Source organism: Megalobrama amblycephala, linkage group LG14 (assembly GCF_018812025.1).
Source record: "Megalobrama amblycephala isolate DHTTF-2021 linkage group LG14, ASM1881202v1, whole genome shotgun sequence".
Lineage (NCBI taxonomy): Eukaryota > Metazoa > Chordata > Actinopteri > Cypriniformes > Xenocyprididae > Megalobrama > Megalobrama amblycephala.
Window position 1 is genome coordinate 12,626,640 of NC_063057.1, and position 23,360 is coordinate 12,649,999.

General features: G+C 37.1%; 1 protein-coding gene across 3 annotated transcripts; it reads left to right on the plus strand.

Annotated features, from left to right (window-relative positions):
* The first annotated feature begins 87 nt into the window (after nt 1-87).
* Nucleotides 88-23,249, plus strand: pphln1 (periphilin 1). 3 transcript variants are annotated; one of them, XM_048157431.1, is made up of 12 exons: nt 88-265; nt 2,800-2,943; nt 3,273-3,321; nt 5,012-5,076; nt 5,161-5,370; nt 6,262-6,329; nt 8,899-9,033; nt 9,123-9,298; nt 11,854-11,889; nt 13,676-13,752; nt 15,459-15,590; nt 22,347-23,249. In XM_048157431.1, coding segments are annotated over exons 3-12 (1,095 nt in total). In that variant the 5' UTR covers nt 88-265; nt 2,800-2,943; nt 3,273-3,320; the 3' UTR covers nt 22,542-23,249. The 3 variants fall into 3 exon arrangements, with proteins under 3 accessions (XP_048013388.1, XP_048013387.1, XP_048013386.1); XM_048157430.1 differs by lacking the exon at nt 2,800-2,943; XM_048157429.1 differs by lacking the exons at nt 88-265; nt 2,800-2,943 and adding an exon at nt 433-471.
* The last annotated feature ends 111 nt before the right edge of the window (nt 23,250-23,360 follow it).

Below are 23,360 nucleotides of genomic sequence, written 5' to 3' on the forward strand. Positions count from 1 at the left end.
TAAAATAAATATATAGTGAATAACAGCCTCAATTTTAATTCAACAGCTGTTTTATTAAGATCGCCAGTCATTATTTTGAAAAAAAATATTTGGTCTTGACCCGGAAGTGTGTTTTGTGACTGTGGTTGTGGAGTTTTGTTTGGCAACGGGCTGAGTGTATCACCACGTTTCGTATCATAATTATCATTTCATAAAAGTTATTTGCCTACAAAAGATAAAAGAATGGTAAATTGACAGGAGATATGTCAAGGAAAGCACGCGAACGGTATGTAAACGCGTATTTTGGGGTTATGCATGTGTTCTCAGTATGTACGTTACTGGTGAAAAACGGTATTGCAGTTTCTGATGTAAATGAGTTTATTATAAATAAGAGTTTGTTTGCTGGAGATACGTACATATGGGTAAAAACACAACTTAATATAAATTGGAGTTGATTCCTCGTTGACTATGAATTGTAGCACAACCAAACAGGTAAACGCAGCGAAGCTGTAACGAGAGGTTCAAATGAGCGCGTGCTTTCTGTGATACAAAATACGTATAGGTTTCGATTACAATGAACATTTTTACTTAAAGGTCTAATAAGCACAATATTGAAAGCAGATGATAATATAATACAAGATAATACCATGTTATTTCAGTGAAATCATAAAACGGTTAGTTTTATTTCTGGTTACTGATTGGTCAATACAGCATTCCAGCGATCTAGTAGCAGATTAGCTTCTCAATGCGCATCTATATCAAATCGTTATTTTTGTTGCTTAGCAACGTTATTTTATGTCAGGAACGGTATATTTTAGCGGAATAATGAGACTGAATTTGCTTACAATTTATCAATAACAATTTGTGTTCTAATAGCAAATGTTTTGTGAAAACAATAATAACTCGGGGCCCTGCTGCACTGTAAATACAGCCATGAAAAAGGGGTTGCGCGCCGTCGTCCATAACAACGCCATCTAGCCTTTAATATTTAATTTTTAACCTGTTAACTGTCACCCCCACTTTTTTATATAGACATGAAAATGCACTATTCAAACTTAAATAGTTGTAATTCAAGAATACTTTGTAATATAAAAATAAGGCTGTAAATTTGGCAGATTATTGTAGAAGTGAAATGAATTATGAAAGTGAAAGAGAAAAAAAGTTATGGAAGTTTAAAGGATTAGTCCACTTTTAAATAAAATGTTCCTGATAATTTACTCACCCCCATGTCATCCAAGATGTTCATGTCTTTCTTTTTTCAGTCAAAAAGAGCTTAAAGTTTTTGATGAAAACATTCCAGGATTATTCTCCTTATAGTGGACTTCAAAGGCCTCCAAACGCTTGAAGGTCAAAATGACAGTTTCAGTGCAGCTTCAAGGGGCTTTAAACGATACCAGACGAGGAATAAGGGTCTTATCTAGCGAAACAATCTGTCATTTCCGAAAAAAAATACAACTGTATATGCTTTATATAAAGAAATATTCACCTTCTAATGCCTCCTCCAAAATGGGATTTCCATATTCTCCAAAAAGTTTACGCTGTATGTCCTACACCTTCCCTATTCTTACGGAAAAAATGTAAATGGCACTGCATTCGTTCCGTAAGTTGAATGACTGAAAAAAAGAGAAAAGACATGAACATCTTGGATGACATGGGGGTGAGTGAATTATCAGGAAAAGTTTATTTGAAGTGGACTAATCCTTTAAGTTTATGAACATGTAAAATTATAATATTGTATATGAAATATGCATTTTACAAAACAAGTTTTACTCTAAAACTGCAAGAAAATCACAACAAGTTGTGTTCCAAATTTTAGGTTGATATCTCAAAAAATGAGCTTTCAGTAAGATTTTATTTGGGCGCAGTACCAAATTTTTTTCACTAGATGACAACCAAGCTCCATTACTGACCATATGAGGGCGCCTCCATTTCCATATATGCTTTGAGTGATCTGAACCATATATTTCCATAATTTTCATACAATTTATGAAGTAGACATCCTGTATAGAAGTAGTATGGGAAGTTTGGCAGAATTTGATATGAATTCAACCTCTAATAAACATAAAAACAACATGTATGTGGGTTATAGCTCGCCACCACAATCATAAATTTATTTATTTTCTGTTAAAAACATTTTCAGACCTTTTTTTAAAAAAAAAATTTGAATGGATGTTATCTTTTGAAGTCTTGGCATGAAAACAAACATGTTTCAACCAATCTCTTTTTCATGTTCATCGCTATTCAAAATAATGCGTATGAAAATATTCTTGTTGCAAAATGATAAATTACTGCTCTTCTGAAGGTTATTTTAAAAATCACCAAATATGAAAACTAGAGATTTCAAGCTTTCAAAATGATATATAGTTTGTCAAGATTAGTTTAGGGTTAGTATAGGACATTATTACTGTTTTAAATATGTAATGGCTGTGGGCCAGTGATAGTTAACAGGTTAAACAGTTAATCTTGTATCAGAAGTACTAAATAGTAGTGTTTACTACTATACTGTATATTTTCTACAATACAAAGCCTGCATGTGATGAAAATATTTTATTTATCCTATATAAAACAATTTTGTAGAAGTAGTTTAAATGCTATAAAAAAGGCAGATGTGTTTTGAAGGCCTCATGGGCGACTGTGAGAGAAGTCAAAAGGAAAGAATGGGATTTGTTCACCCCAACAAAATCAAGTTTCTTGTGGTTGGCATCTGCACTTGCTCTTTTGGTTCACATGGCCTTCAACATATTCTCTTGAAAAAAAAAAGAATGAACAATCACTATGTGGGGCAATCAGAATTTGTTTTTGATGTAGACTATTTGGCAGTTGGCCACCCTTTCAAATAGAACAAGATAGCCAATTGATGAAGTGACTGTGGCGAAAATGTTTGGGAGTACTGGTGAGATTCCAGGAGAACAAAAGGAGAACAGCACCTGCAAATGAGGTCATTGGTTAAAGCTGTATAAAAGTGTGAGTTGCGAGTGAGATGGTCAGATGTCCTGCAGGTGTCTCGGCTCTGTTCCTTTGTCCAATAAAGTATTTTGTTTTCTGAAACTTTGCCAGAAAGAGAAGACTTTTCTCCATGACATGTTACTTAAGTTAGTGTGAATGCTTTTTTTATATATATATATATATATATATATATATATATATATATATATATATATATATATATTCTGTTAGGCAAAACTATATATATTTATCATCAGTAATAATTACGGGCCACAAATAATTATTTTCCCAGTATAGGTATTAATACATGCCTATTTCTGTCTCATTTAACTCTCATTTGTTCCTAGATAACCGTCATACAGCTGAAGACATCGATTTTCCATTCAGAAACTAAAAGTAAGTAATTTAGAGGAATGTTTTTAAAGTGTGATTAAAATATTATTTAATATGAGTAATAATTATATATTTTTTGTCAATATTATGCAGTCTTTAAAGTTATTTATTGGTTTCCTGGTTGTCATATAGGCCTATTTTATAGTTTTAATTAGGGCTGCACGATTTGGGGAAAATGTCATATTGCGATTATTGAGGTCAATATTGCGATTGCGATTTGCGATAGCGATATAATAAACAAATAGTATCATGAGTCATCTTGCTTGGTTCTCAATGAAAATACACACACAGATTACTGATAATGCTGAAATGTGTATTTCTCAACTCAAACTAGCAACAACAGCAAACAAATGCACAGCGTTTTCAAATTAAAATATTTTTATGAAATTAAATAACATCTTTGCATTACTGCAAACTTGTTATAATCCCATTTAAGATATTTGTTTCTTTACTAATCTGTAGTGGTTCAACAGATCACAAAACTCACGGTTCGGATCACATCACGGTTATGACGTCACAGATCGGATCATACTTCGGATCAGCACAAAAAAAAATAAAAAATTGGATGGGGGTAACTTAACTTTGCATTTATTACTTAGCCCACTTAAACTATTCTGATACCATAGCATAAACTGCTAGCCTAAATAATACATTATTAAAGGCAAGTGAACAGACTGTAAAAAGAACAAATACTGTACACCAATTACAACAAGCATAGATAAATACTACATAAAGTCTAGCTAAGGTCTAACTGTAGTATTAATTTTCATGCACAGAAATGTAATAATTAAATGTAAAATGACACTGTTCATTGTATAAATTTAATATAGATTAATCTTTGTTAAAGCTGTGTTTTGTTGTTTGATTTACATGACAGACAACAGCAGGTATTTATAGGTTGCTGTCACTTTAAGAGTAAGACATGCACGCACACATCGGACAGATATACATCCGAATTCTCACCTCGTTCAATTAAGACATAACTGAATGTGTTTACATGAATACATGCTGAAAGGGGTATTTTGACTGACATAATGCGTGTATGTGACCATCCAAGTGCACTGAGGACACGAAAAAGAGAAATCAATTTGGAGTTCGCGAGCTATAACGCGCCTCTCTCTCTCTCTGTGCGCGCGAGCCTTGTATGTATGTGCGTCATGTGCGCACCGATAACAGCGCTGCGTGCGATACCGAATTAAATTCTCTTTCCTCTTCAACCACTACTAATCTGGGTTTATAATCTTATAGCCAAAATATCGCCATATAACAGAGGTAGCGTTTTTTCTTGCCACCAGTTCAGTGACCGTTTGCTCCGCATCCATCTTTACCCGTTCTCTGCGCTGCACACCGGAAAAGTCATGACCGTGCGCGCCACACATGCCACTGCCTAAACTGAAACTGACTGGTCTTCTTTTTATTAGCGGTGTATAAAATGGGCAAACAGCTCTCAGATAATGGGTTGTTGTGTCCACACATGTATTTTTTTATTTTTTTATTAACTTATTATTATTTTATTTCATAAAATCGCAGCATTTTGCGTCATATAATCGCACAAGCTTGACATCGCGATTGCGATTGCGATATGATTAATCGTGCAGCTCTAGTTTTAATTTAATTAAATTCATTTAACTTTGATGTGATAACATTTTTAAATACTATTAGTATGTCATCTGTGTCTGTTTTTGTACCCCAGTGGCTTTTAGGAGAGATCGAAATATTAGAGATATTTATGAGGACCGGTTTCCTCCAGAAAGAGTGGTAAATACTTTTTTGTCATAATTGTTTTGGCCATGATCAGACATTTGGTTCAGACATTTGGCTTGAGCTTTTTCGATGTTCCAGGGTCCATTTCCAAGAGGAGGTCAAGGAGATAGGAGGCCTCCCTTCGGGCGGCCGGACGAGGACTACGGCCGTGGTTTTGAATACGATGGCCCTCGGTTTTACCCAAACGGTGCCCCTCGCAACTACCATGGAGAGGATCAGAGAGGTTACCATGGAGACAGCCATCACTCATTTCCAAATGACCACAGGGGTGGGCCACCTGGTCGAAGGGTAAGCATCAAAGATCAGATATGGTTTCAATTTTTTTTCTTTTTTCTATTTTAATTTAATTTAATTTAATTTATTTATTGCCTTTTTATTTTCAGTACATTTAAGCCCTGTTTGGACGGGATTAATTTTACAGTATATAATACATAATACAGTATACAGTAAGGTCCGGTCGAACGATTTATTACTTAAATTAAATAAATTCTGATTGGATTCTGTTGGTAATAGGCACTTACCTAAAGCCAAAAGAAGTTTTGTGCCTCTTCCAACCTTCTTTTTGATCTGAATGATATGTGGAAAACACATGAGGTTTGCCACAGACTTGTCCCACCACCTAAAACCCAACTGAATGCTCCTTCAAACGCCTCCATACTTGAAAAAAAATTATTTTAAACAGGAAATGACTGAATATTAACTGAATTTACTGAATATTTACAGCTAATCTACCCGCATGGGATTAGCATTACCTAAGGTAATGTTTCTAGACCTTTTTACAAAAGGTAAAAGTCGCCGTAATCTTTTCTGACTTTGTCCATAATGATTACTGAGATGGCACATTCGGGCAGATCTAAAATAACTGAGAAGCTCTGGTAATAATTACTTTACCCCACCTCTCCATCCAAAACTAATCCTGTCCAAATAGGGCTTTAGTGTGTAAAACATTTTGTGTTATTTGTATCATAGATATATTATTTATTGATTGATTGTTTATATTGTCTTACTTTTTTATCATTATTGCTATTTGATTGTCCTGAGATGACTCTTTGGAATGTTTTTCAATCCGTTAAATAAAAGGAAAAAGATAAGGAAAATAAAAGGATCTCATGGAAAACACTCAACAATTGCAACTGTGTGTCTTACTTTTTCATCATATCATTGTGTTTTGCATTTCAGCAGGAAGACTTCCCGTACTACAGAGGGCCAAGAGAGGAACCTCATGGTGGTCGCCAGATAGACTTCAGGTATTTCATCAGTTCAGCTTGCCACAAATGTATTCCTACAGTTTTGATGGGCATATTCTGCATAAACCAAACCTTTTTATTCTTTGGAAATAGAGGAAATACTCTCTCTTGGCATATATTCAGATTAGAGTTTGCAAAAGTTAACCTCCAAATGTGGTTTGAGTGACCTTTTTGGATCCTCTTATTTAGTGCTGATCACTTCTCGATCTTGATATGAGTTGTAAACAGGGTCAAGGGTAGGCATGTTCATTGAAGCTCTTGTCATTTCTCCAGCAGATGGCAGAACTGTTCCTCTTGAAAACAAGCTGTGTTCCCTCCAGCTTGAATAACTTGTTTTTATACTTTGTTTCTTGGCTTCTCACTCAGAGTGAAGTTTCTTAATACGGAGCATAAATCAAACTCAGAGTTGTCCTACATTCTCTGTTTGTTTTTTGTGGTTCACTCCCATGGAAATACCCACAGACAGTCACTCTGTCTGCCAACTGGATGAACACAGTGAGCATCCCAGTGTTTTCTGTATCTCTTAATCTGCCTCTTTCCAGTAATTAATCGCAACAGTTCACAGCAGGGATGGAGGGCAGCCAAATGAACCTCGCGTTGGTACACTCCTTCTAAAAGAGAGAGTCAGCAAAACTTTTAAATGGTGACATCATTGTTTTCTTAAATGGTCAGGTCAAATATATGTCGCACGACGAGTCTGTACACGATTGCAGTATTTTTTTCTTGAAGAAACAGAATACACTTGCATAGGGTTTGAATTTCTTCATAGACTTTTGATAAATGAGGAAACTTGATAAATGAGGCTAAACCTTGAGCATGCATGCTGACAGTGATAAAATTGGTCAAATTTGTATGTTCATGCACACACAGATGCACATTTATATATTTAATTTTGTGTATATTTATTTATAATAATAATAATAATAACAATTTAATAAATAATACCAAAAATACTTATTTTGACCAAAACCCAGTCTTACCACTTGGTGGCGCTTTTGTAATTAGTCAGTAAAGCATGCTAGCCTAAGCCTCTCTTCATATTAAAATCAGACATTTTTTAAGATTCATTTTTAAAGAAATGTTCTTTATATGGTCGTATTAAGCTTTTTCCTGCTAATTCGAATAAACGTGGATGTCAGACATTCTTTGAAGTACTTGTTTTGACCTTTTCAGTGCTTTAATCCATTGTGATGGCTTGCGATTGGGAGTGAGAGGTTAACCTTTTTTTTGGCTTGGGGTAATATCCTGGCTTCATATTGGCAGTAAAGACAGACATGTGGTAATTTGCTGTGTTAGTCCAGGGCAGACAGGGTCACCTGCACTTCAAACAGATGTGAGGGTCATTAAAGTTTTGCGAGGTCACTGTGTGCGGACACATTGTCGTGTGTGTTTGTGAGAGAGGAACCTGGCTGGGGTTCAGGCTGGGGTCACTCCGACCAGGTGCCTGTGATTCTTTTACGTCCTCCTGCTCTCCTGCGCGGCAGGCCATATAAGTGGCACGTAATCGGCCTGCGCGACCGGAGGGCCCTGGCAGGGAAACCAAGTCGAGGGGGAGCAGAGTAAACTGAAGGGGGTTTTACTGCCGCTAGAACAGATGTGTGTTAATGAATGTCTTGGTTGAGGGTGAACTCGGCAGAGCTGCGGTGCTGCTCTGTTAGGCAGCGCTGCAACTTTTTACAAGCCTCATTTTGCCCTCCTCTTTGTGCAGTTTATATTGAGTTGCACTTTACAAGCAGGATGTGAAGCCTCTGGCATGGTCCTTACACATATTGGTAAAGTCTTAAATGAGGCAGTGTGGAGACTAGTTTAAGAGAATCTCCTCAGTATCAGGACCAGGGATGTCCTGCATAACTAATAGGTTTTAAATAAGTCTTTATGGACAATACTGAATTATAAATGACTCTGCTTTTCTGAATATTCAGTGACCCTTATAAGTCATTCAACTCTTAATGGGAGAGTTTGCCCAACACAAAAAAGATTTATTTATTGTTTGTCCAAAGAATCAAAGTGAGGTCAAGCGTTGTTTTGGACCCCATTGACTTTCATAATATGGACAAAACAATTGAAACATTCTTCAAATATCTTCTTTTGTGCTCCACAGAAGAAAGAAAGTCATAAGTGTTAGATATGACATTGTAAATGTTAAAAACAGTATACATACAGAATAAAAATATAAAGTATGTAAACATTTGAAATGACCATCCCAGTCCTGAGGCCGCTGGAAACACCTCACCTCACCTCATCTCCTCTCCATTGACCCTTCATCTCAGTACACTCTCAGTGTCTGACCCCACAGGGCATGGTTCATATAAACAAGCGTCTTAGATTAACAGACTGTCCCCCCTTTAACCTCATTCTTAACCTGTCAGAGGACAGTGGACAGCTACTTAAACCAGACATTGATTTTTTTTTTTTTTTTTTTTTTTTTTTTAACACATCATTTTAATCTTAATTCTGTCTGTTTTGGTTTAGTATCTATTTAACTGTTTAATGAGAATATCTTAAGCTTATATTTCTTAACTATAATGTGAATGCAAATATTTGTCTTATTTTTCCTTTCCCGGTTCAGACCGAGTAATCGTGCAGGTCCTCCCCCGAATGCTCGAGTCCAGGGTTCTTATCCTCAGCCCAGGGCTCTGCCTGCAATTGCCCCTGATGCAGGAGACGACACCCTCATGCAGGCCATAATGAACCTTGACCGGGGGTTTGTATTCAAACATGTTATGTTAAATGCCCCATATTGTTCTACTAGGGAACAGATACTTAAAACTTGGTGTTTGTGCTCTGTCACAGGGAGGAGCGAGACAACTTGAGACGAAAGGCACCCTTTCCGCCAGTACGTGAACGCTCTCCAGCCCGGCGGGACGTCCCCCCTTCCCCTCACAGTCGGTCGGGGTCCAGCATAAGCAGCCGCAGCTACTCACCAGAGCGGAGCAAAGTGCATCCTCTCCTGCCCCAGCAGGGGAAAAGTATGAACATCTTCAGTCAAATATTTGATTAGTCACTTTTTATTGTTTCTTTGATTTTGATTTATATTACAAGTTTGGGGTTAGTAAGATTTTTTTTAAAAACGTCCCTTATGCTCACAAAGGCTCCATTTATTTGATTAAAAATACATTAAAAATGCTAAATATAAGCACAATTTAATATAACTATTTCTTTATTTTACTATTTTAAAATGTAACTTATTACTGTGATGGCAAAGCTGAATTTTTAGCAGCTGTTAGTCCAATCTTCAGTGTCACAAGATCCTTCAGAAATCATTTTACTTAAATTGATTAATGCCTGTGGTGTTCGCATCCCAGGTATAGACAGTTTTCCAAGCCTTTCGCCATTTCATTGGACAAATCTCATTGGTGGGATCTCCCACACACACACACACACACACACACACACACACACACACACACACAGACTGTAGATTATACCAAGGGTCAGCGCACAGCTTGCAGTGTAGCATTTGACACATCATGGACTTTTTGAAATGCGTGAAAGCCTTTTGATTGATTTAAAGGCTTTCTTGAGTAATTTGCACGCAAGCGCATTTTAAAGGAACACTCCACTTTTTAAAAAAAATAGGCTCATTTACCAACTCTCCTAGAGTTAAACAGTTGAGTTTTACTGTTTTCGAATCCATTCAGCCGATCTGCGGGTCTGGCGTTACCACTTTTAGCATAGCTTAGCATAGTTCATTGAATCTGATGAGACCAATAGCATCTCGCTCAAAAAAATGACCAAAAGAGTTTCAATATTTTTCCTATTTAAAACTTGACTCTTATGTAGTTGCATCGTGTACTAAGACCGGCGGAAAATGAAATGTTGGAACTGGATACAGGCAATGGTCCCACTTTATATTAAGTGGCCTTAACTACTAAGTACTTGCATCAAAAAATAAGTACAATGTACTTATTGTGTTCATATTGTATTGAAAAACACTTTTGCTGCTATTGAGGTGGGATACGGGTAAGGTTAGGGAAAGCTTTGGTGGTATGGGTAGGTTTAAGGGTAGGGGTAAGGGTTAAGGGATGGGTCAACAGTGTAATTATAAATGTAATTACAGAAATTAATTACAAATGTAATTACATGCAGGTGTTATAATATAAGTACAATGTAGAAACATGTATATACACAATAAGTGCATTGTATCAAATGATTAATTTAATTGTAAGTACATAGTAGTTAAGGCCACTTAATATAAAGTGGGTCCCAGGCAATTGAGACAGAGCGCGACATGTCATATTACTATGAGAACTACGCCCACTGGAGTGGAACGTAATCAGCGACAGGAAATATAATATATAAAACTGATATTTGACTTAACAGTGACTAAATGTTTACTGCACACGTAGGCTTACTGGGGCATACTGAGAGTCAGGATCCCAAAATTTACCCATTCTTCCTGCTGATGCTTCACTTCTTATTGCCTGTATCCACTTTTGTCTCCTTAAAGGCTGGCTTTTACGGCTCGGTAGCTTATAAAAACGTAGTTCTGGGTATTTTAGCTTGTTTGCTGTACACCTTGTAACACAGCAGCTTTAAGGCATTGTTCTGTTTTTTTGCCTCACGCAATACAAAGTCAATGGAGACAGTTGGATTGCCACCCCCCCACCCCCCAGTGTGGGCGTGACCTAAATGCGCTCTGTCTCTATGGTACGGCAGCAAAGTTCCTTGATTATTACGCCAGATTGAGAGTATAGTTCCTTGCCGTATTGGCCTAGAAAATCTCAACTTTTCATTTTCCGGTCTTTTCATTTTCCGGTCGATCTTAGTACACGATGTAACTACAGAAGAGTCAAGTTTTAAATAGGATAAATATCAACTCTTTGGTCATTTTTTTGAGCAAGATGCTATTGGTCTCATCAGATTCAATGAACTATGCTAAGCTATGCTAAAAGTGGTACTGCCAGACCCCGGAGATCGGCTGAATGGATTCGAAAACAGTAAAACTCAACTGTTTAACTCTGGGGGAGTTGGAAAATGACCCTATTTTCAAAAAAGTGGAGTGTTCCTTTAATACGCCCAGCTGCAGAGGGAAAAGACATTGCCTGGTTGCTTTATTCCTCATATAAACTAGATAAACATCACAAACGCTTCCCAGACAGGTTTGATTTGAGTCGTCATGTTTGAAAAAAGACAGGCTTGGACATGACTGTACCCAAGCGTCCACCACAGACCTCCGATCACCGATGATGTCACTCAAAGCTGTCCTAATAAAGACTCCCATCTGTGTTTGTTTCCCTGTTCTCTGTTACTATAATGAGATCCTCAGTAATAAGCTCCAGAGAGACGCTTTGAGCAGCCAATATTGGATGCACGTGTTTGGGTTGACATACTCCAAGTGAGAGTCTCTAGATTATGCTGTTCTAAAAAGATAGAGCAGGCTTGCATGACACTGTATGATCTAACCGCTATTACTGATGAAAGAAATGCATTAAAACACCTGAATTGTTGTTCATTAAAATTTACAGTGCTGGTTTGTGTTCTTTCATTTGATGATGTACAAAAATGTTTTCATCTGTTTCAGGATATGAGGAGCCATTTGTGCCAGGCAGAGGACCGGGTGAGTAAGACGGTGTCCTTAGGGTGGGGGGAGGGGTTGGGGCATTTATTATGCATCAAAAGTCCCACCTGAAATGTGAGCCTGCAGAACGCAGCACAATTCTATCACCTGTTGGTCACAAACTTTTAAATGTGTTGCTTAAAGCTACCAGTAAGAGTGTAGGACTCTCAGCTCAGGTCAAACTATGAGGAATTGAATTTTACATTTTTTGCAAAAAACTTGTTTCATTTGCAAAAAGGTTGTGAACACAGAAGTCTTTAAGGCAAAAATGTTGGAAAATGGTAATCTAAAACTAAACAATATAACTGCTTAATGGATCTGTAATGGAAAATGTATTTACATAAATGTACAGGCAGACATTATCATTGGGTATAAATAAACACAACCGTGTGGTCTTGTATCATACTGAGGAGGTTTATTGTGCGATAATGACTGGCAGACTGTACATTTTTCCACATTTTACATGGTATTTGCCAAATAAATAAATGAATGCAAATTGATACGAGAGGCATGCTAGCAAAGCTATACTACCGTTGAAAGGTTGGTGTTGGTTTTTGAAATAAGTCTCTTTGAGAAGAGTAACATTAAAATAGTAGTAATGTGAAATATTATTACAATTTAAATAACTGTTTTCTATTTGAAAATATTTTAAAATGTAATTCATTCCTGTGATGGCAAAGCTGAGTTTTCAGCAGACATTTCTCCTGTGTTCAAGGTCACATGATCCTTCAGAAATCAATGATGCTCAAAAAATGTCTTCTTATCATCAGTGTTGAAAACAGTTGTGCTGCTTAATATTTTTGTGGAAACCGTGATACACTTCATTTTCAGGATTTTTTTTTTGATAAAGTTCAGAAACAAAAATGCTTCTTTTTTTTTCATAGAAATCTTTTGTAACTTTATAAACGTATTTGCTGTCACTTTTGATCAATTTAATGCATCCTTGCTGACTCCAAACGTTTGAATGGTAGTGTATTTATAAAAATAAAAATCCTTATTTGAATCCTTATAAAGGAAGAATATAATCCTTATTCCTTTTGAATTCTTATAAAGGAAGCTTATGGCTCACACACAAGGAGATTTTGTTTCGCTTTGCTTTATAAGTTAAAGGTCAGCCTGCAGTCACAGTAACTTGAGAGAAAGCGTTGCTAATCGCACCATCGTAGAGCCTCGTTTTGTTTGTCTGCTTTCCTCTCACTTCCTATGGCCAGGGATCGTAAAAAGTCCACAGGCGTGTGTTCGAGTGTCTGATTGCTAAACCTTTCCTTCTTTTCTTGCTTTCATCCATTCCCTTTTTACTCTTCTTTGCCAGATTTTTGAGAGCATGTCATGCATACATCGCAAGGAGGTTTAGATTTGAATCTTAAATCTGTTTAAATCTAAACATAACTTCTGGTCATAGGCTTCTCTCCGCTCCAAATCAATTTGGCAAGCGCTCCATCTCTTTCCGAACGAATCCGTAGGTGTTGAGCCCACAGCTCACACGGAGAGGGTCACGGGGTGACACTGCAGGCACCTGGATGTGGTTTGCCTGCAGGGAAGAGCCCTGATCGGCAGTGAGGGAACCACCTGGTTCTGCATGCCAGCTGGATGTTCGGAAAGCGAGCAGGATCCGTTCCAGCATGTGAAAACGTTTACAGCACCAAAATGAGTCAAGCAAGGCCATTTTCCATGGCTTTCTGGGGGATGTTGATCCAAGTCCAAACTATAGCTGCATTGTTGGCTTGCGTCCTACAACAGATGCTTTGTTTCTTATATTCTGATACCAGTCTTTCATCTTCTACAGACAGGGAAAGGCCCCCCGGCCCCTCCGTGAGTGCATCACGAGACGGTTCACCCCATAGCTCCGTATCAGTCACTAAGGTGAGTTGCGCACACACACACACACACACACACACACACACACACAGAGCTCCCAAACAGATGTGCTTACCAGAACACACCCTTTCATCAACTAAAAAAATAAGTGTGACATGCCAGCCATTTCAGCTGATATCAAAAAAACACAAATTTTCTTTGAATTTCCACCAGTTTCCTTCATTTTGAAAAGCTGTTTGCTTGTACTTTCCTCTCTCTCTCCTCATATGATGGGTTTTAAAGGGTCCTGAAAGGCGCATGAAAGGCAAGTGGTCCGTGTCGTGTTTATTCAGACTGTAAGCACGTTTCTGACACACAACACGGCGGGTCGCTGAAGGAGAGTTTGTGGACCTCATAGGGCCACCCAGGCCGCACCAAGGCTAAAAAAAGAGAGTGAAATCCATTAGCTCAACTCTCGCCTTTATCACAAGATCTTATCGGAGGCTCAGAGCACTCTGGACATACTCTTGGGAACACTGAGAGCCTAAAATAAATTTTTTCACTTTTTCTCTCATGTACTCTCCTCTTTTTCCTTTTTTCCTTTTTTTTTATTTATTTTGTATTTAGGTCAACTAACAATCATGAATAAACATGCAAAATATTTTTGATAATTTTTATTTTTTCACAAAATGATTTAAATGTAATTTTAATCTCCTCTGTGATTTATGGAGTTTTATCTGTTATGCAATAAGTTCTTTCACTGATTCTGTACATGGGACAGAACCGCTTTCCTTAAGAAGCTTAAGAAAAACTTTTTTAAGTAGTTAAATAACAAATAATTGTGTGTACATTTTCTCAGCTCTGCTACCCAAATTGTGGACAAAATGTTTGGGATTTTTAAAAAAATATTTTCATAATTTTTACTATGTCCTGTTAGTAGCTAGCAACACCAAAAAAAGCACAATGGGGTATTGTTTATGTGTGATGTACAGAAATAAACTTAATATTTATAATATTATTTTAATACACATGTGTATAATATAATGTGATGTAACTAAAGAGGGAGCCGGGAGGTTTCACAGGTCTCAAATAGAATTATCCAGAATAAATTTGTGATATGTGAATCAAAGCAACATGAAATGCCTTATTAAAGAACCTGTGTGAGTTTTTTGTTTGATCACTTAGATTCACCTCTGAACCATGTGCAGATGAAAGTTGTTTCTAGTTAGTGGACGTCTCAGTCCTTGAGCCTTTGATCTTCTTCCATAGCTCTGTTCATGGGGCATAAGCCATAACCTTGTGCCTTAGATGAAAAGAATTTGCCAGTGTAAACTGGGCCTGATAGGCGGTCTCTTAAGTTCAACAAACACACTTGTTTTGGGGATTCATTGTTTGAAGAACAAAGAACAGATGAAGTGCATGTATTTTGCTGTGGTGGGCTCATATTTGTTTGTAATACCTTTGGAGTTCTTGTGTCAAATATATATTCCTTCCCAATTAAAACAAATTATTGTTATTGGTTTAAGTTGGATTAATTGGCGTGAGACAATGCATTTTCTGAGACAAAAAGTATCTTCAGGTCCAAGTAAATGACTTGTTTCCATTCTGTTACACAGCGATTTTCTGCTCTGCCTGTTTTCTATCTGGGGGAAAAGCATATTTCTTTCCTACTTTTCTGAATGTAGATTTTCTGCATTTGTTGGGATGTTTTATGCTGAACATGTTTCTGGATTATTTTAGCCTTTAACAACGCTTGGTTCTGTGTACTGCAGGAAGATATAACAGCAGTGGAAGGGCCCACAGATGAAGTTCAGGCCACTGTGGATGAAGCTTCATCCGTCATGGACGACTTTCAGGAGCGACGAGCTCAAGCTATTGCTGCCAAGGCTCGGGAAATTGAGAAGGTTTGAGAAACACCCCAGTTGCTTTTAAACTTTTTTTTTATTTCCGTAGGTCTGAGAGTATCTAAAATAGGTGGGAAGAGTGTGTCATTTTTGTTCTAAATATAGCCACTCATTTTTATTGCCTCCTGTTTAGGATTCTGTATATTATTAAAGCGATATTTTACCCAAAAATTAAAATTCTGTCATTAATGACTCACCATGCCATTGTACACCCATAAGACTTTTGTTCATCTTCGGAACGCAAATGAAGATTTTTTTTTTTTTTTTTTTTTAAATGAAATCTGAGCTTTCTGTCCTTCCTTAGACAGCTACGCAACTATCACTTTGACGGTTCAAAAAGTTCATAAAGAGATGTAAAATATGAATTAAGCGGTTTAGTCCAATGAAAGCCTAAATTAAATCTGTTCATCATGTAAAGTGATTGAGTATCTTCAGAAAATTTGTACTAAACCACTCATTTCATATGGATTAGTTTTACAATCTCTTTATTAACTTTATAAGCATCAAAGTGGTAGTTGCTTAGCTGTCAACTGAGGGACCGAAAGCTTTCAGATTTCAACAAAAAGATCTTTGTTTGTGTTCCAAAGATGAACGAATGTCTTACAAGTTTGGAATGACATGAGGGTGAGTAGTTAATGACAGAATTTAAATTTTTGGGTGAACTAACCCTTTAATATGACTGCCAGAGTTAAAGGTCCCGTTTTTCGTGGTTTTTTTGAAGCTTTGATTGTGTTTATAGTGTGCAATATAACATGTGTTCATGTTTCGCGTGTAAAAAAAACAGTATTTTTCACATAATTTACTTATCTGTATACCGCTGTTTCCACTGTCATAAAAATGGGCTGATGACTTCCTTGTTCTATGAAGTCCCTCCTTCAGAAATACGTAACGAGTTCTGATTGTGCCAGCGGTTCCTGTGTTGTGATTCGACAGCAGCTTAGCGCACCCAGAGCCTCTATGGCTCTGAGCGCACCTTGCCCGGAAAGGTCACGCCTCTTACCATAACGTGGAGATGCATGCGCTCAGTGTTATTGTAAACATGTGCTGCACATAGTTTTACATGTGGATTATAATTTTCGGGAACCGAGTTAAACATAAATTGTAACCATTGATCTCTAAGTACAGCGTCCCTGGGAAGGCCAAACAAAGGTAATTGGACTGCGGGATGAAAATAAAAGCGTTTCGACGACATGGCGACAAACACACTCTACAAACGCAACTCTTGCTCTTCTCCGTGGGAGCGCAACAAGACCACGCCCCCTTTTTTTGTGTATTCCTGTGGGCGGAGGTTAGTCAAACTGTTTTAGTGATGTCATTAAAGAAGGAAGTCGAGGGATGTAGTCCAAACTGGCCGTTCGATGTAGGCGACTTCTGTTAAATAAAATATCTCGCTTGGCATTGAACTTTGAGCTTTAAAATTTTACAGATTTTATTTATACTCTAACAACAACATTACACACTAACTAAAGTTTGAAACATGGGATCACGAAGAACGGGACCTTTAAAGAAAGAGTTCAGCTATTTACATTATAGTTGAATAAATGCTTTAATGCATTGAGAGATTATTTAAATAGAAGTTGCATAATTTATGTTCAACAGCATCATAACAAACTTCGTTTTCCCCTCCTTTTTGGTCACTGCTTCTACTAAGGAGATACAAGGGAAAACACCCACTGTCTCAGCTTCAAAATGATCATAATAAAGTTCATGCTCTCTCCTCTTCTTCTTTACTGGCCCTATTAAATGAGAGGTGGGATCCCCCAGGAGTGGTGAGTCAGCCCTCCTATTGAGCACCAGCCTTTGGCTCAATAGCTGCTGACTCTGCAAGATTTTAACTGTCAGCTTTTGACCCAACCTTGAGCTTTATTGGGCTATTTACATATAGAAAACACATCTGATTTTTGTATGCATGGACTAGTTTTCCTCTTAATTCACAGGAATCCCTTTGAATCAGTCCGTTTTCGTGTTTAAATAACTTTTTGCATTCTCAAACAAACACTTAAGCATCTTTGTGTACATAAATAACTGACATATCTACATTTCTGTAATTTGTTCAGGATTTTTTTTTTTTTCTGTACTTCTGTTGATGTTGAAGTGTGTTTTGATTTGCCCTGAACACACATACTTGAGTGACAGTGTGTGGATGCCTTTCAGGCCAAAGCCTGTTATTTCACAAAGTGTGTGTGTTTCTGTTTAAGTGTCCACCAGATGTTTAGCTTCTCCTTCAATCTGGTCTAGCCATCTCTACACTCTTCACTTTACATTTTTTCAACAAACATTTAGCTGGCATGCTCTAAACAGCATGCTTTTATATACACTTCAACAATATGCACATAAAAGGTCTGTGGGACACAAAAGGAGAAATTTTGAATAATAATGTCCCGGTCAATCTTTTCCATGCAATAATATTAAGCAGGGTCTGAAGATTTCAAGCTCCAGATGTTTCATAAAACTGGTCTGTACGATTCATGCTCTATATTCCATGTCCATGACTGTACAATGGCTGTGTGTGAAAAACAAGAAATTTTCAGTTGGCCTAGCTTTCCTTGACTCAGTCATGAGAGTTTATGTGACAAGTTATCTGATTCGATAATGAATAGTTGAATCTTTTCAGTTTATTTGAATTATTCATTCATGAATTAGTCTGATCTGGTTGCTGGGTTCAACTCACTGATATCTCTTTTCCACCATAATGGTTTGTTATTGAGCCAGAGCCTGTTCTCGGCCTGGCGAACTGGATCCTGTTGCGTACCGGCCATGTGTTTCCATAGACTTGAGGAATGAACGATGACGTAAAGCTGCTATGTGTTGTTTACTTGATTATAACCAGACTATAACAGTGCATGTCCCGGTGTTTGTGCAGGCAGTATGAAACTTCTGTTTTGCTGTTAACTCTACCGGGAGTGATTATAGCATACCGGCAGCTCGCATAAACTCCCGGTACTCTCATCTGTCCTTTTTGGAGATATATTGAAACTAAAACCATTGATTTATTCACACTCTCACATAGGGTATGACTTGATCTGTTCAGTGTTTAACAGTTTACTGAGGAGGGTTATCAGTAAATAATGACTTAAATTTCAGTTTGATTCTCCCAAAACTCACATGGCTTCAGAAACCTTAGAGTTTCTAGTGCACAATCATCATGGATATTTTTTGATTCTTTATGGTGCTTTCGCATCCTTTTTGCAGCTTGAAAGCCAATGTCCACATGGGGACTAATTAAATGGAAAATGGCAACCAGTACAATTCTTCAAGATGGTTACACCAAAGAAATAGTCAGAGTTTTGGAACAACATGAGATTGAGTAAATAATGAAAAATTCATTTATGGAAAAACTATTCCTTAGTTTTTTTTTTGTTTGGTCAATCATATGGTCTTTTTATAAATTAGTTATGTTTCAGCATGACAGTGAATGCAAGTTCAGTTCAGGTCATGCTCAAAGAGGAATCTAGTTGGCTTTCGAATGTTTTATGACCGGCAAGATGTTTATTTTACAGATGAGCCCGTGTGATTTTAACGAGACTGAATTCCTTACTGCTAAAGTATTGTAAGTAGGGCATCTTTGTTGTGATAGTTCTGCAGTCCACGGTGAGCCTTAATCTGGGTCTGAAGAAAAGCTTTTGAGGTCCGTCAGGGATGTTTGATTCCTTCATTCTTTAATCGTTTTGATGTGTCTGATCTGAAAATGTCAGATCAAATAAAATAATAGACTGATACACTGTTACCCCCAAAGACCATCCCACTTGTTTTTTTGCTATACTAATGTTTTCTAACCTCCTATTCTAGATCACAGACATTACAGTATAACTCATTTTGCATTTATCTGCCTTGCATTTGAATAAAATATTATTTAGGATTGTAAATTACTGCTTTGTGGTTTTAGGTCATGTCTTTTGAAGACAAACAGTTCCATTGAAGAATTTCATTGCATTGAACTGATGTTAGCTGTAGCCTCTGTGTATTGAGTCCATAATGTTGGCCATACAGCTAAATATATTGAAATTTCATACACCAAAATGTAATACTTTCATATAATAAAACCAACTTTGGTCTTACTAAACTATAACTGAACTTTCAATGAACCACTTATTAGTGTATAGATACTTTCCCACTTTTCCCTCCCTGTCTCTCCCACCCTTCCTGAATTATTCTTTGCTATCTTTACCCGGAATCAAGAATCAGCCTCCCACAGTACAAAAATGACACATGAAAGGCTGAACAAGAACACACACACACACACACACACACACACACACACACACACACACACACACACACACACACACACACACACACACACACACACACACACACACACACACACACACACACACACACACACACACTCGCGAGGTCTCGTTCAGCGTTCCTGTTTGATTGGGTAACAGAGGTGGGGTTCACAGGAAGTGTATGGAAGTAGAGCATGCTCTAGGAAATCGCTTCCCAGCATTCTTGGCATTGTTATGAATTATTTAATCTCAGCATGGCTATAGTGGCTTTGTATGTACAAGGTTATAAAACAACTAAAAATAGGATATAGCTATAGGTGTTCAGATATTTTTCCCTAAAGTTACATTGAATAATCTCAACTGATACTATTAAAATGTTTATTCTAATTGTTCTAAAGCAGCAGAAGTAGCATTCACTTTAAAAATAGTGGTCTTTCGGAACTTCCTGTTAACCTCTGCTAACACCCTTGCTTACTGAGTTTAGTGGTGGTTTATTCTGAGCCTAGAAGTCTTTTCTACTGTACTCGGATGACATCGTGAATTGAATTCTAGGCCACACGTATAGTTGTTTAAAAAAAAAAAAAGTTATTCATGCTGGTAATCTTGTATACTGATTATATCTTTCAGTTCCATTTGTCCAAGACATGTTACTCATATTTGGTTACAGCTTTGAACAAACTCTTAACCCCAAAATATTAAACTTGTCCTGCACAATTTGTGCTGCAGGTACAGTATAAATGGCACCTCAAATTGTGTGGTTTGTCGAAGAGAAGTGTGTTATTATTGTTACAACTAAAATAAATCCCATAGATTGGATATCATAGAGACTAAAGTTGTTGGTCATATTTACCATTCCTTGCTGAAATTTAGTGGGTGAAATCCAGTCATTTAAATAGGAGTTTGCACTATCGCAAATTTTATGTAATGGTAAAACATTTCCCCACACAGATTTCTTGTTTAAGACCAACAGAATGCTGCTTGGTTTGAAAGTGACTTCTCTGCGAGCGGTGCTTCTTGCATTGCAGGATATAAGGCCCCAGAAACTCTGTTTATTGGTTGAACGTTAATGCAGTTTAAACCATCCCACAGATTGACTCTTTAACTGCAGTCTCTCTTAACACGCAGCCTCGGGCTACAGAGAACTTCCTTTCTACATCATTTATCCATTCTATTCTGGAATGTTCTAATTGACTGTTAGAGTCTTCTCATTGAAGCCATTTGACTTAATGACTATTAGAGGCAGTTCTCACAAAATAAATTTTTGGGCTTTGTGTGTGGGCCTCAGTGATTCCTGGAACCAGGTGATCTCATTTTACTAGAACCTGACTCAGCCATGGGAAAGAGCCCTCATGTGAAAGCTAACGAGGAGCTCACTGCAAAAATTATTAGTCAGCACAATTAGTTGGGTGGGCACATTTCTTTCCAGACCTTGAGCTTGTGGGGGCTGGTAGTGGGAATCACTGAGGATATGAATTGTCTTTTTATTTATTTTTTTTAATTTTTTTTATTATGTCTAAAGTTTTTAGTTCCTGTTATATTTTAAGTGCTTCCAGATGTAATTGTCTGGTTATGTAATGTTGGGGCCATTTCGGAAACTATGTTGATGTCAGTTTCTTTCAGATTTCACATCATTTGGGTGCATTGTGTTGCTCTGTACCATCGCAAACTCATGACAATCTGAATTTATCTTTGTCTCCTTGTGTAAATTGTAGAGTAAATTTCAAGATATGATCATCAGCTATAAGTTACATGTCCTAAGGGCTGTGTGTAAGTGAAGGTAATTGCAGAGGTTATGCAGACTCCCCTGGGTCTGAAACATTGCTTTGATGTCCAGAAGTGTTTGATTATCCAACCACAGTAAACATAACTGAGCTCTGAGAGTTTTGGTTTGGGGCTTTGTTCTATCGTCTGGATGGCAGATCAGAAAGACAGAACGTTCTTCTGAATATACAACAAAACTGCTCTCCATCCTCATGTCTTCTGTGAACAGAAAAGGTTAGATTAAAAGGGTCTTGAGACCAACGCAATGCATTTGCCAAGTAAAATACATGCGTGCTATATTGTTCCCTATTAAAATTAATCCTGACTTTTTTTTAAATGGAACTTTTATTTTATTTTGCCAATGAAAATATCAACAGAGTAAGTACATATTTGAATGATTTGTTCAACCGGGCCAGTAGGGTAAAAAAGTTTTATTCTTGAGCTCCAGAATGATTTTTAATTATCAAGAAATTGTTGCCTGAGCATGTCAAGGCATGTGTTTCTGTGTTGGTTAGAAAACCAAATGGAAATAAAAATCATAAATACAGCACATTTAACATTCTTTACGATACCTTTTCTGAAAAGTTTCTTATTTTTTTGAGTTGTAGTTTTTCTAAGTAACTAGACATGAACATAAACCGTCATGTGGAGATTTCGGATTGCCCATTGACAAATCATACATGCTTGATACATAATTTTTCTTAAATCACTCTGTCAATTTTGCTGCATTATAATTTTAAACATTGGGTTGTGTGTTGTATAGGTCTATCGTCAGGACTGTGAGACGTTTGGCATGGTGGTGAAGATGCTGGTGGCCAAGGAACCCAGCTTAGAGAAGCACCTGCAGAACCCACTAAAAGAGAACCTGATTGAGATCCGTGAGCGATGTCTTGAGGACTTGCAACACTTCATTGCTGAACTCGATGAGGTTGTAAGACAGCCTGAACCTGCTGTCTAAGGTGGCCCCATTTTACTTGACCAGCAGTTTTGTTCTGAACCTACACAAGAGTCCTTCATTGTTTTTATGACTTATGTAAAGGCCATTGTACATTGTGTACTGAGTGTCCACCTAAAAGAAATCTTCCCGGGGCATGGAAAATCTCTTTATATTTTTCATTTATGCAGTCCCATTTATCTATTGATACTAGTTGATGATAGGCTGTATAATATCTTTGTAACCTTTCAACATTGAGTAATAAAAAAGAAAATAGATTGCAAACACAAGGAAATCAATGCCAGAAGAAGGTTTGCTCTGTTCCTTATTTAGTGCTGAAGCTAAAGAGGTGTATTAACCCATTGAGGAGATTTACTAGATAATGCTGGTTGTCCTGATCAAGTATGTATAAATTGAAAGGGTTCTGTGTTGTTGCCAATTAAATCACGTAAATTCTTTCAGACCAATGACAAAAGTTGATGAATGAATTATGATAAATAATCTTTATGGGTTCAGTTAATTGCTGCTATCTGTAGTACAGTTAAGCTGTGCAGCTGACAATAATGCATTTTTCCCTTTTTTTTTTTTTTTAAAATAACATTTTCCAGCCACTAGATTATGAAAGCCCCACACAAGTATTTGTGTAGTTTTTCCTTTGTATAGTATTAAAGAGTCTTGAACTTACTATAATGCATGTTTTTCCTTTTGATTTAATAAAACCCTTTTTTGTGATTTCATGTTTGCAATTAAATAAAGTTGAAATGTTTAGTAATCAAATATATTTAAAAAAATTCTCAAGCAGTCAGTGAATAAATGAGAAAAATCAAGTTGCAAGGGAATGTA